The sequence below is a fragment of the Crocodylus siamensis genome, chromosome 2 (assembly GCF_052110815.1).
Source record: "Crocodylus siamensis isolate JL-2025a chromosome 2, ASM5211081v1, whole genome shotgun sequence".
In the NCBI taxonomy this organism is placed as follows: domain Eukaryota; kingdom Metazoa; phylum Chordata; order Crocodylia; family Crocodylidae; genus Crocodylus; species Crocodylus siamensis.
In genome coordinates, this window is record NC_143396.1 from 66,437,830 (window position 1) to 66,451,384 (window position 13,555).

The following is a 13,555-nucleotide window of genomic DNA, read 5'->3' on the forward strand; positions in this document are numbered from 1 at the left end:
CTAATAGAGCATACAGGTATTTATATATATCAGCAAAACATTTCTGGTCTGAGTGCTACAGTATATCAGGTAGCACACCTCCTTTACATCTTTACAAGTGCATGATTTCATTTATTCCTTTATCTTCCACCACAGTCTTTATGGTTACAACTCCAAACACTACTCCTCCATTTCCAAACCCACAGCGTAGTTTAATCCTACATCTTCTTGTCTTTTCAACATTTCTATCAGATCTCTTCCCATAGCTTCAAGCTCAATAAAAAAAAAAAATTATTTGCTCCTAAACTTTCCCCTATCACCTTCTATTTTTCTTAAAAGCACCACTAACTTTACTGCTTACTCATAACCTCAGGGAAACCCTTAACTTCAAGGAAACAAACTTCAATTCTCCATCCTGCCCCATATAGGCTCTCAACAAATCCTTCTGTTTCTTCTTCTACAACACTAAATTCTGCCACTCCTCAACTACTGGAAACTTCTACCTTCATATACAAAAGATTTCTCCAAATCAGTTTCCTTTCCTACCAATGCAAACATGTTTTTCACACTTCCAGAATGTTTATGCTAATTTTCCTCTTCTGTCCTCACAGCATCATTGTTAAAGCCACCTCTCAATTTTCACTTAGATAATCTAAGCAGTTTGAGTTTCTTAAGCTTCATATTTGAAGACTTATTTTCCAGTCCCTTGGTCATTTATTACTCTCCTTTAACTCTCTAATATTTCCATATCTTTTTGAAGCATGCATACAAAAAAAGGGACACAGTACAGTAAAAACTCTGCTGCTCCTACCTCACAGAGCACCAAAAAACCTCAGAGTAATAGGTTAGTATATCAAGCTGATACACAGAGGGTGTGTCTACTTGAGATGCTTTACTGTACAGTAAACTAATCTACTTTCCCACTAATCTCTGAGATATAATATGTTGTCCTGGCCCAGCTCCCCAGTCGGAGGCTGGGGCTGGGCAGCGGGCAGCTGCAGGGTGCAAGGGTGTGGGGTGGGAAGCAGCTGCCCTAGAGGACAGACAGTTCTCCTCCACTCCCAGAAATCCAGGTCTGACACCAGTGCCCCCTGCCAGCCCAGTGCTAACACTGTGGGAAAGCATAGAGCTCCCCCTTGCTGCCATATAACAACACAGTAAGCCAGATATGCTTCTGTCAGATGCAAATTTGCTTCTGATAGGTGTGCATGTAGACATGCGCTCAAAGAAAGCTTACTGTGCAGTGTTTTATTGTGCAGTAAGCTTTCTGAGCATTAATTGCATGTGTAGGTGCACCCAGTATAGCCATAGAAACACCTTTTAGAAACACCTTTATGCCAAAAAAGTCATACAGAAATCAAAGTCTATGATCTCAAGAACAAATAAACTGACCATGAATAAATTTAAGTTGGAAATCAAGAGCTTACTAGCCATCAGTTGAGTGAAGTTCTGGAAAAATCTTGTGATGGAAGTAGAGGGGGCAATAACGTAACTAATTTCAGGAAGGGACTTTAAAAGTTTATGAAAGGAATTGTATATCTTCCTGCAACAGTATGGGATTTGACTTGACCTAGGAGGTACCTTCCAGTTATATATTCCTACCTCATTACCTGTTACAGGTTTATCCAACACAATTTCCTCATCAAAATAACAGTAGAGATCCTCAAATCAATTTCATATTAAAGATGTTTCGTATGAAAATGTAATGAAAAAACCTCCAAACACATTTTTAAAAATACAGAGCTGTTTTCAAATCTCCAAATTAAAATACATTCTCACTAGTGCCTTCACCAAATATTTATTTATTTCTGCTCATAACTGTTCATTATAGGCACAACTGAAGCAAATTATGGAAAATAGTACTACCTACATGTAGAGTTACTCACTTACATTTGCCTTTAGAAATTAAGGGCAAACACTCAGCTGATGTAAAGTGAGATAGCACCGCTTTACTTTAACAAAGCTATGGTGCCCTCCAGTACACCTTTCTACAGGCAAAACACCACCTGTAGAATCATGCAGAACACATCATTTGAGGGAGTAAGATGCATGAGCTTGATTCTACCTGAGTAAAAGCTAAATAATTTAAGAAATGAAGGTGGGAAAGCTCCACGTTAAGGTTTCCTGCCTGCTTTTAAATGTCCCATTGCAGCGCATTTAAGAAAAGCATTTGAATGCCAGCTGCGACACACAGCACTCCTATGGAAACAGCCTTATTATCCAAGGCACCCAAGCAGAAGACTAATTTTGTGGCAACTTCTCATTCAGGCTCTGCCGCCCCTTTTCTCTTTATTGCTGTTCTTTCCTGTGCTTTTGGCTCTGTGGTCCCCAACCCACAGCTTAGGGTCCACATGCCGCACTGCAAGACCCTCAGAGTAGCCAGCAGCCAGAGGACGTTGACATGCTAAGACCAAGGAGAAGCGAAATGCAATGCTGCAGGAGGCTGGTCGCTGGGTTCAGCCACCCACCAGTCAGCCGAGACCGGGGCCCCTGCTTGAAGGGACCCCATGCAAGCTGAGCCCCCCCCCCCCCCCCAAAGAGGCCGGATTTATTTCACACAGAAAAGGGTGCGTGCCCGTTTGGACATGTGGGCATCAATCCCTCCCTGGTGGCAGTGGCAGCAGTGGGGCTGCTCGGGAGGAGGTCTGCCTGCAGGCCAAAGCCAAACTGGCTCCTTGGCCAGGCTCTCTGTGGGCCAAGGAGCTCCCAAAGCTCTGGCTCGGGGGGCCCTTGTAAGGGGCTCTGCGGCGGGCGGGCGCCTCCCCCCGGGCCCCACTCACGCTGCGCGGGGGTCGCAGGGCCCGTCCTCCGCGTCGCTCGCCCACTCCTCGCCGATGCCGGGCAGCGGGCAGAGTGGGGCCCTGGCGCCGGGCGGGCACGGCCCCGGCCCCACCGCCTTCGCGGGCAGCGCCGGGGAGCAGGACGCGGCCGCGCCGGGGCCCGCCGGGGGCCTGAACAGCTTGGCCAAGATGGTGCCCAGGTCCAGCACCGCCACCTTCATGGCTGCGAGCCGCGGGGACCGTCCCGGGCCGGCGGCTCGGCTCGCCCGTTGCTAAGCTAAACAAAGCGCCGGGCAGCGCCTCCCCCGCCCGGCGGGAGCTCGGGGCGCGGCCGAGGCGGGACACGCCGCTGTGGGGCGACCCGCGCTTCCCGCCGCCGCTTCGCGAAGGCCGCGCTGCCCGGCGGAACTCCTCCTACCCCTGCCCTGCCCTTCCAGTCAACCCAAGGAACGGAGGTTTATTTTGGCGCCAGTCCTAACCTGAAGGGTGATGCAGGTCACCAGGCTATTAGTCAAGCACCTCCCATCATTTTTAAGTGGAGAAAAATGTGGGGTGTGTCACAGGGGAGGAGAAATCAAAACTCGTGGCAGAGGTGATATCTTTTATTCGCCCAACTAGGCGGCAAGGCTCTTTGGGTAGATGTGATCTCGTTTATTAGACCCGCTGAGTCGTTGGGAAAAAGTTCTTAGCAAGCTTTCCCTGCAGTTGCTCCCTATGCCTGACAAAGGGTGACTGCGCCAGGAAGCTTTGACTCCATCCCCATGGGAGCATAGGTGGATCAAGGATTTGGGGAAAGGGGTGGTACATCATCACAATGCAATGCACCTTTTTCATAGAGACCATAGAAATCATAGATAAATAGGACTGGAAGGGACCTCTAGAGGTCTTCTAGTCCAGCTCCTTTCCTGAGGCAAGATCATCCCTAGCCAAGCCATCCTGTACAGATCCATTGTCTATTCAATAACCAAAACTACACGGTCAGCTCTGACAAGCCATAAGATCCAAACCTCTCACAGTTAAAGAAAAACTAGAAGCTTTACTAATATGCTAAGGGGTGAGGACTATGGCATTCAGTTTAATATCAAAGCAAACCCAAATATAACTATTGGTAGGTGTGTTGCCAATAGGTCAAGGGAAGTGATTATTCCCCTGAATTCAGCACTGGTGAGGCCACATCTGGAGTACTGTGTTCAGTTTTGGGTCCCCACTACAGAAAGGATATGGACAAATTGGAGAGAGTCCAGAGGGCTGGGGGACATGATTTATGACTCATGAGGACAGGTTGAGGGAACTGGGCTTATTTAGTCTAGAGCAAGTAACATGGAGTGGGGATTTAAAAGCAACCTTCAACTACCTGAAGCGGGGTTTGAAAGAGGATGCAGCTAGACTGTTCTCAGTGGTGGCAGATGACAGAACAAGGAGCAATGATCTCAACTTGAAGCAAGAGAAGTTTAGGTTAGATATTAGGAATATTTTCTAATAAATGGAATAGGTTACCCAGAAAGGTGGTAGAAGCTCCACTCTTGGAGGTTTTTAAGACCTGGCTAGACAAAGCTTTGGCTGGAATGACCTAGTTGGGAATGGTCCTGCTTTGAGCAAGGGGTTGAACTAGATAAACCCCCTGAGATCCCTTCCAACACTAACTTTCCATAATTGTGCACTCATTCACTATATTGTATATGGTTTTAAAAAACAACAAGCTAGGCAAAAAATATTCACAAGCAATTGTTTCATTAATCCCAGAGTCGTTACAGTTAAATGTACCTCTTATTTAGATTCATAAAACAAAATCTAGCCTTCTTGAGCATCTTGATAGTCCCTGCAATACTTCGCTGTCAGTCATTTCTACACCTGACTTAATATGACCACACCTGAGTTAAAGGTTTTTAACTAGACTAGGAACAGCCTGAAGGGCTCTGAAATGAAACAGAGACCTTAACACCGGTGGGCTGCAAACATTAGCCAGAATCAGGGAGATATAATTATGAGCCATGAATCTACTGACTGTCTCATCACTGCCTGAATAAAAATGCCACTGCCCTTCCCAGGCTGTTGATTTTAAACTGTGGGTAGAGCAGGTATTATAGGTGGGGGAGGATGGAGGGGAGGGTGAATGGGACACAACTGCACCACTGCATCTCCCTGGATCCACCAGGTGGGACAGACAGCAGGAGGTAGCAAAGGAAATTTATCCCCCTTAACTGAGATGGCACATGGCACACCAGCTGTTAGTAGCAAGACTTGCAAATTCAGGGCCTGATCCTTGCAGCTTCTTGCACATGGAATTGAAAACCTGGCAGTGATGCTCTACATGGGCCCTGCAGCCTAGGCACATGCAAAACAGGATTGGAACTACAATAACTTCTTGGCTGTTCAGAGAGGTTTTGGAGAGCAAGAAGGATAGATGCAGCTTTTTCATTTGTCCTTGCTAGGAGATTGAAATTTCCTGCAAAGTAAGATCTTGCCAGGACATAACATATAACAGGTCCCTTGAGACTGGATTATTGCAATGTGCTTTGTGTGGAAATGCACCTGAAGTCTACCTGAAGTATCAACTAGAGCAGTGGTTCTCAGCCATTTTTTGTAGTAGGACTCATTTGTAAACATCAATGGCCAGTCCTGACCCAGAGCCCCTCATACCCGACCCACTGCCCTCTGCCCCAGGCCTCAGCTGCAGTGTGTGTAGGGCAGGGGGTGGATGTGTGGGACAGGGTGAGGTGTGTGTGGGGCATGGGATGCCCCAAGTAGCCCTTTGTAGACTGGAACTCTGCCAGTCTGCAAGGGAAAAGCCACAGTTTCCCACATTTTTCTCTTTTAAAGGAGAATCCATTTTAAAGTTTGTTGATCCATTTTTAAGTTTGTTCATGACCTTTTCATATATTCTTGTGACCCACCTTTGGGTCACAACCCATGGGTTGAGAAAAGCTGAACCAGAGCAGGGGTGTCAAAGTTATGGCCCCCAGAGCCCTGTCTTCTGGCTTCCAGTGCTACCCATGGTTTTCAGAGTAGACCCACAGGACCCAGGAACTGCACCACCAGCCCTGGCGACTCCAGGAACTATTCCACACACAGCACCTGTCATGCCACCCAGGATCTATGTCACACATGGTGTCTGCCCCAGCTGCTCTGGGACTCACTCCATATCCATCATTCACTCCAGGACCCATGCCAGAGCAAGTTGCTTTGGCTTGTCCATCTTGGGCTTTTGAAATAGTCCTTTTGAGGCCTGTAAGCATCTGGCATAAATTAGACCAGTGTTTGGATCTCTATGCATTCCTTCAGCATCTGGTAGCTAGAGAAGTACCTTAAAGTTACTTTCAGTCACTACCACTACTAGCAGTGTATCAACCGTGGCTTGGGCAAACCACGGACTGTGATCTGGGATTTTAGTAATGCTTGGTATCAATCAAATGATGACACCGACTAAAATACCATGTTGCATGTGTACAAAAACAAATATTTGATACTGTTGTGTTGCTTCAGGGAAGATTGCTACCACTTTTTTAAAAAAGAAAACAGGGAAATATTTTGTGAGATGACCATTCAAATTGTACCTGGCCACTTCTGATGTGACAGAGACTCAACCCTGACTCAGGAAATCAGAGCACGATGACTATAGTGGCTGGGCCATGTTGAAAGAACGGAAACAATCTGGACACCAAAGAAAGAGCTCCTCATACTGCTGGAGGGAAGAAGGCTGCCTGGACCACCATGACAAAGATGGCTAAATGATGTAGTGTCAGACCTACAGAAATTAAAATTCCATAAATTATGACTGGAGGACAACAGATAGGAAGGGATAAAGATACAGGCAGCCAGAAGCCTCTACCACCTACAGTGCTAAATTATGACTATTGTTCTTGTTATAGTTTCATATTCAGAGTTTCTTTCTGTGAGGCTAATATCTCTGTCTGTTCAAATACATTGCATATTGGATCAATCTTTGTATTATTTCTATGTTACCATTCTCAAATGAATTTTTAACAGAGGAAACATTTGGGATCTTTTGTATATCAAAATAAAACAAGTGTTTTTAGAAACAAGTTCAAAACAAGTTAATAATGTTAATATTTGTATTAAAATACAAATGAATATTAGTGCTGCAATACTAGATGGTACAGTCAGTATTGGACCTTAAATTAGTGGTTAAAGAGAATCCAATAATCAGAATGGGAGATAAAGAGTTTAGATGATGATGAACTTTACTTAAATGACAACCAAAAAGAAAAGCCTAATTGAGAATGCTGTTGAAAAAAGCCAGCAAATATGGATCCAAAATGAAGTGCAGAACAAGAGGAATCAAAGATGGGGCTTAAAGGTTTCAGTAAAGTTTGATGAGATCATCAGGAGAAATAGCATCAGAGAGAGAGAGAGAGAGAGACTGAATAGATCTCCAGCCTGGCCCCTTAACTCTGAAAATAATATATCCAAGGAAAATATAGTGGAACTAAGAATGTGCCATTGTAAAAAAACTCAATTTACAGGAATATTCAATGAAACAAGAAAGCCATTCCTACCCTGAAATATTAGGGCTGACAATCATGCTCAGGGGAATTCATAAAAACGGGACATTTCTGGTACCTCTACCCATTAGCACAGGAAAGTAACTCATTCAATTCTTTGCACATCCTTGTCACGTGTAGGCAGGAAGGGTGTGTATTAGGTAGAATTTGGGCCATGCCTTCTTCCCACACTGCATCAGCCAGTGTAGGAACACATACTGTACCTGGAATGAAAGGGAAACTGTGATGCAGCTTGTGATTCAGATTCTTGGTCCCTTTTGGAGGCAATATTGCAATTGCACTGGGTGCAGCTCAACATGAAGCTGCTTTGATCTGAGGATGGAAGCAGTGAGAAAGAAGGAAGCAAAGTACTATAAATTTGGACTCAACTCATGGATCTGTGAAACTTGCAACAATCTCTCCATTTGGGCTTGTCAGCCATAACAGGATTCATCAGGCACCTGATTCGACCTCTTACGTGTATACCATGATCCAGAGGATCAACCATTGCCTGATTAAAATGGCAATGCTAAAGGAAAACTTATGACTGTATTCCCCAACTTTATTCTTCACCTTTGCCCAAAAGAATATCTTTCTATGCAAGCCTTGTGTAGGCCACAGGAAGATACCAACCACAGCTAGTAAGAAATTCAGTATATAGACAAATGCTTATGTATATTGTAAGCCTTATAGGAAGGGCTTGCAATCTATAAATTTGAAAGGTAGTAATAGGGTTAATACAGGACAGATTTTTTAAAGATATTTTGGGTGTCACCCATACAGTTTGGTGTTTTCCTTTTTTGTGATGAGGTCTGTATGTAAATAATCCTCACACATAAAAGAAGTGAATTTTTAAAAAATATTCAGAAAAATATGATATTGTGTGGCCAACTGAGAAAGCTTTTAAGTCTCCAACCACATTGTGAATGATAGCTGTAGCAAATACTGGTTATAGTCTCTTTCTAAATCAACTAGGGAAAGTTGGACTTGAGGCCCAATACCAGGAATCATGTGAAGAAGTAAGTCTGAACTAGAAATTATTATGAATGCCAAAAATATGTAACTGCATGACTCTCTCTCAGTAATGAGCTATACCAGATGAATCATCATACCAGTTTAATGGGCATGTTACTCTGCCCCTTTCTAACCTGTCTGCATTAAATAAGTGGTGACAAAGATAACAGCAAAAGATGTTTCAGGTTGACGTTCAAGATTTTGACATATTTATACCAGGCACATATTTGTGAAGTCGTGCATATCATTATTCACACTCCTTAAAAGTTAGTTAGGCTGTTTACATGTGTATAGAAAGGGCAGCTCTTGGCCTGTTCCAAACCGTTTGCAATCTAAACCTCTGATCCTATAAGCATTTAGACACATATTCAACTAAGCAGTCCCAAATGATAACTTCCAGTAGTAAAAGTAAACAAATGTTTGCAAAATCTGAATCTAGGTAAATTGCTTGCAAGCTAAAAAAGGAAGTGATATAAAACATAGATATAAAATGCATTGAAACTTCACTACCACTAAAAACCTTGCCTTGATTGTATTTATAGATGTATTTTAATATTGCTCTATTTTTCTCTTTGTGAGATTTTCATAATGCAACTCTTGTCATAAATAAAAGTGATGGGGAACCAATCGAAAATAGTAACAGTAGTAGAGAACAGTACTTCTACGTTAATCATGTAAAATATCTTTTTTTGCGTTTATAAGCCAGCCATTTTAGCATTCTAATACAGTAAAAGCTCTCTTATCCAGCATCCCCAGAGAATGGGGGATCCTGGATAACAAAACATACAGGTTAATTGAGCGGCCCCGGCCACCGCTTCTGCCACATCTGGGGCACCCCTCCGCCCGTCCTGCAACATTGCTGCCCCTCCTGCTGCATCACCGCCCATCCCACAGGCCCCCTGTGCAGCTTATGCCCCCAGGCCGTGGGGCTCAGCAGCGCAGACTGATTTGCCTCGGGCTGTGGGGGCTCGGAGAAACTGTAAGTGCTGCAGTGGGCACTTCCGGTTTCACTTTATCTTATAAGCTGGCATGCCAGTTAGTGGAACATGCCGGCTTGTAAGATGCCGGATAGCGCAGCTTTTAATGACTAATAAAGGGCTTAGTCTGTCTGTCTGTGTGTCTGTGTGTCCATAACACTTTTGGCCAAATACGCATGTACTGCTGAGAGGGTGGGCCGCAACTGACTGTGTGGGCCCAGGCTACACGGGCCCAAGTTTGAGCCACTGCCAGGGAAGTTTGTGGCAGTGATAAATACACCCCAGCCACCTGAGCAGCAGGGCTTTCCCACTCCTCCCTGCCTGAGGGCAAAGCGGGGGGGTCACAGTGGTGGTGCCCCCCCCCGCTGCCCATCCCCAACACCCCCCAGCACAGCTGGCAGGGAGACAGCAGGCAGGCAGGGAGGGAGGGAGGGGAGTGGGGTCAGGGGAGGCGAAGGCAGGGAGTCATGGTGGTGACTGTTGTTGGGACCAGGCAGCAGGGGGGGGAATGGCAAGTGAGCCCTAACAACAGCCAGCAGGGAGGGGGAGGCGGTGGGGAGGGAGGGAGGCTGTGCGGGCCTGGGCAGGTGCGGTGTGGGGAGGCAAAGAGTGGGGTCATGGTGGTGGCTGTTGTTGGGGCTAGGCAGCAGGGAAGGAAGGAAGGGAGGGAAGAGGGTATGGTGGCAGTGCCCCCCCCCCCGACTCCCCGGACCTGACAACAGCCAGCAGGGAGGGGGAGATGGTGGGGAGGGAGGGGAGCAGGGAGTGGAGGGGAGGTGGGCGGGGGGAGGGAGCCCCCGCACCAGAGGCTGGAGGAGAAGGCAGAGGGAGCCTTTACATGGCCGACCCCGAAAGGTGAGGAGAGGGTGAGGGGGACCCTGTAAACACTGCCTGAAATCCATCATTCTTGATGGGCAATTAACTAGTGTTTTCTTAATATTCAAGTAGCTTTTACAAATGTAAATGTTATTAATATATTCACTGTTTAAAATAACTTCTCCTTGGTGAATCTTTATTTAGTCTTTGTTTTATAACAAAGACTTTTTGTACACATGCTAATAGCTAACACTTCTTAAACAGCAGCTTATGTTGAATTGGAATCTAGTTATGTGGAACAGGATATCTAATTTTGCTATTATTTATCAATACAATAGGTATTTAGGGAACATGCAGGAAGTTTTCCATGAGTTAATTTTTAAATAGAAGAAAGTGTAATTGACATTGTGCAAACCTGGCACCATATCCTTCAAACCTTGCCTCCTCAACTTTCATGGCTTAAACAAGAAGAGAGAATTTGTCACTTGGACTGAAAAGATCAGAAAGATGAGATGGGAGCATCACAATGAGGATAATCCTATTACTGTAATTAGGGAATCAGCACTTAGCAGTTCATGTGTAAACAAAGCCCTTTATTTTTACTTTCAATCTTTTGTAATCAACTGTGTGTCCCCTTCACTGCCACTGCATGCAAATCTCTTCTTCCATTTTTTGCTTGTTCATTTGTTATTTTTCTCTTAGCCAAGTTTTCTGGCATGTTATCATAAAGTTGTGTGTTTAAAATCTGATGCTTTTAAAACCATACACATAAACAAAACAGCTTTCTGTGTAGGATTATTTGTCTACCATATTGTTTCATATCTGTGTTTCTGATGTGGATGGCTAATTTAGAATTCCAGTAATAATTAAATAGTTTCTTTTGCTGGGTACAGAATAAATTGATGGGCTAAAAAAACCAACTATCTTTACTGACATAGTAATTGCTTAATTCAGGGGTTTTCAACCTTTTTTAACAAGTGTACCCCTTCTGCCTCAGAGTTTCAGCTCCTGTACCCCTTTACATTTTTTTGGGGGGCGGGGGGCAGATTGAGTCCCCATGGTGAGGGAGGGAAGGAGTGGGGCTGGGGCAGGGGCAGGGGCAGGGGCAGGGGCTACACAGCCTGGGCAGAGTGTGAGCTGGAGCCATGAGAGTGGTTCATCCAGGAAGCACTGGGAGGGGGGGGACAGTTCTTGCTGTTGTGTGCACCCTGGTGGAGGTCCAGGAGGCATGTGCCCCCCAGATTTGTTCATGGGGCAGAGGAAGCTGCTGCAGCAGGCTGGACTCTGTACCCCACTGCCCCAAGAGTGGTGTAATGCCATGTGCCTGCTATGTCCAGGCAGGCAGGGGACAGACAGACACACACACAAAGACACCGACACAGATGCAGGCACAGACACAGTCACAGACATGTGCACGAACACATGCAAATGCATGGAAATGCACACGCGCACACACACACACACATCCAGCAGGTAAATGTGTTGGGGTGGGAATGAGTGGAGTAGGAGAGAGGGAAGGGGCTGCAGGGGCCAGGTCGAGAATGGGGGGGTGGTCTCTGTGCCTGCTTCCAGGAGCAAGGCCCAGGCAGTGAGGGCAGTGGTACCCCTAAACTTCTCTTGCTGCAACTTGAGACTGTTGCTCCTTGTTCTGTCATTTGTCACCATTGAAAACAGTCTAACTCCATCTTCTTTCGAACCCCCCTCAGATAGTTGCAGGCTGCTATTAAGTGCCCTCAGTCTCCTCCTCTCCAAACTAAATATGTCCCGTTCCCTCAGCCTTTCCTCATAAGTCATGTCCCCCAGCCCCCTCATCATGTTTGCTGCCTTTCACTGGACTCTCTCCAATTTATCCACATCCTTTCTGCAGTAGGAGGCCCAAAACTGAACATAGTACTCCAGATGTGGCCTCACCAGTGCTGAATAGAGGGGAAGAATCACTTCCCTTGACCTACTGGCAACATACCTACCAATGCAGCCCAGTATGCCGTTAGCCTTCTGGCTACAGCAAATGATCTATAGCAGTGGTGTTCAACTTCTGACTCCAAGGGTCAGATAAACAGCATAGGGCTGGTCTATCGGCCAAATCAGCCCCAAGCACCAGGATCAGGTCCCACGCTGCCTCTGCCTAGCCCTGCATATCCAGATAAGACCCCACATGGCCTCAGCTGGCCTCCACAAGCTGGGATTGGGCCTTTCATTGGCCCCACGTGCCAAAATCAGGCTCTGGTGCCCTGTGCTGCTCCTGCACAGCATATCTGAGCCCTGCATGCCAGAATCAATGCCTGGGGTGCCAAAATACCCCCTTTCAACCCTGCACACCTGGATTGGGCCCTGTGCCTCTAAATAGAGCCCAAAGGCCCCACATGGCAGGATCAGACTCTGGCAGGCTACACCACCTTTTCCTGGCTCCACACATTGGGATTGGATCTCTGCCTCAGAAGTTGAGCACCACTGCTGGCTGCCCTCACCCTGGCCCAGCTCCATGTGCCAGGATTGGACCTTATGCCATCCTGAACACCTGATTGCATGAATAGAGTCTGGGGCTTCCTATGGGTCAGGAAATTTGGCACTAGGGGAGCAGTGCCACTACTTTCCTGTCACCAAATTTTCAAATCTATGGGGAGTCCCACAAGCCTGACCTACAGCACTGTAGCCAAGTTCAGGTATACTTTCTGAGTGTATCACACAGGACTTCATAATCTTTTACATCATATTCAAGGTATTGATTTTAACCCATAAATTCCTTAATAGTCTGTAATGAACTTACTTTAAAAACAGAATCTCTCCCTTGCCACCATACCACAGTAAGAATCAGTATAAGCACTCAATTTTGAACACCTACATTATAAATGAAATGGGACAGCTGATGGGAAAACCTCCACTTTGGATCCCATTTCCTCTTTGGCTCACCAAATCAGCCAGTTGTGCATGCTATGGAGCCAGTCCTTTTTCTCAAGCTCCTGAGACACGGGCTGAGGGTTTGGTAGATATATTTATCTTTTTTTGATGTCATTTTAATTTATGAGACAGGTATCCAGAACCTGAGAAGAAAGAAAAAGATGTTTTTTTAGGAAAATATTTAAGAAATAATAGTATTGTGTGGAGACCTACCCAAATCACAATTGCGTAGATTTCACAGAAATCACAAAATCAGGTGATCTTTGTGAAATCCTCAGGGGGTGTGAAAACTTACTGAAAATAAAGAGCTGGCTTCCCAGCGGGAGCCAGCAGTCCTCCCAGCCACACAGCCTGGCCCAAAAGGAGATGCCAGCATGAAACAATCTGGGGCAAGGGGCGGGACCACATGACTGATGACCATCTCAGCCAATCATCAGTGAGTGAATGGACAACCCTTTCCACCTATCAGTGACGGAAGGAAGGGCCAGCAGGGCCCCTTAGCCAATCAGGGGCATGGGGGGGGCACCATGATAAGCCCTCAAAAATGTCAGCAGTCCCCACCAACTCTCCACAAAATGGGCTGTGCCTC

At 45.9% G+C, this 13,555-nt stretch overlaps 1 protein-coding gene across 3 annotated transcripts in view; it reads right to left on the reverse strand.

Annotated features, from left to right (window-relative positions):
• FAM149A (family with sequence similarity 149 member A) overlaps positions 1 to 3,198 on the reverse strand; it is a 79,915-nt gene extending 76,717 nt beyond the window's left edge. Inside the window, exon 1 of one of the 3 annotated variants that reach the window (XM_090036061.1) lies at positions 2,760 to 3,198. In XM_090036061.1, the coding sequence (XP_089892187.1) occupies positions 2,760 to 2,980 (221 nt within the window). In that variant the 5' untranslated portion in view covers positions 2,981 to 3,198. The remainder of the gene's footprint in view (positions 1 to 2,759) is intronic. The other 2 variants (XM_090036060.1, XM_090036063.1) reach the window with 2 other exon arrangements.
• Positions 3,199 to 13,555: the final 10,357 nt, after the last annotated feature.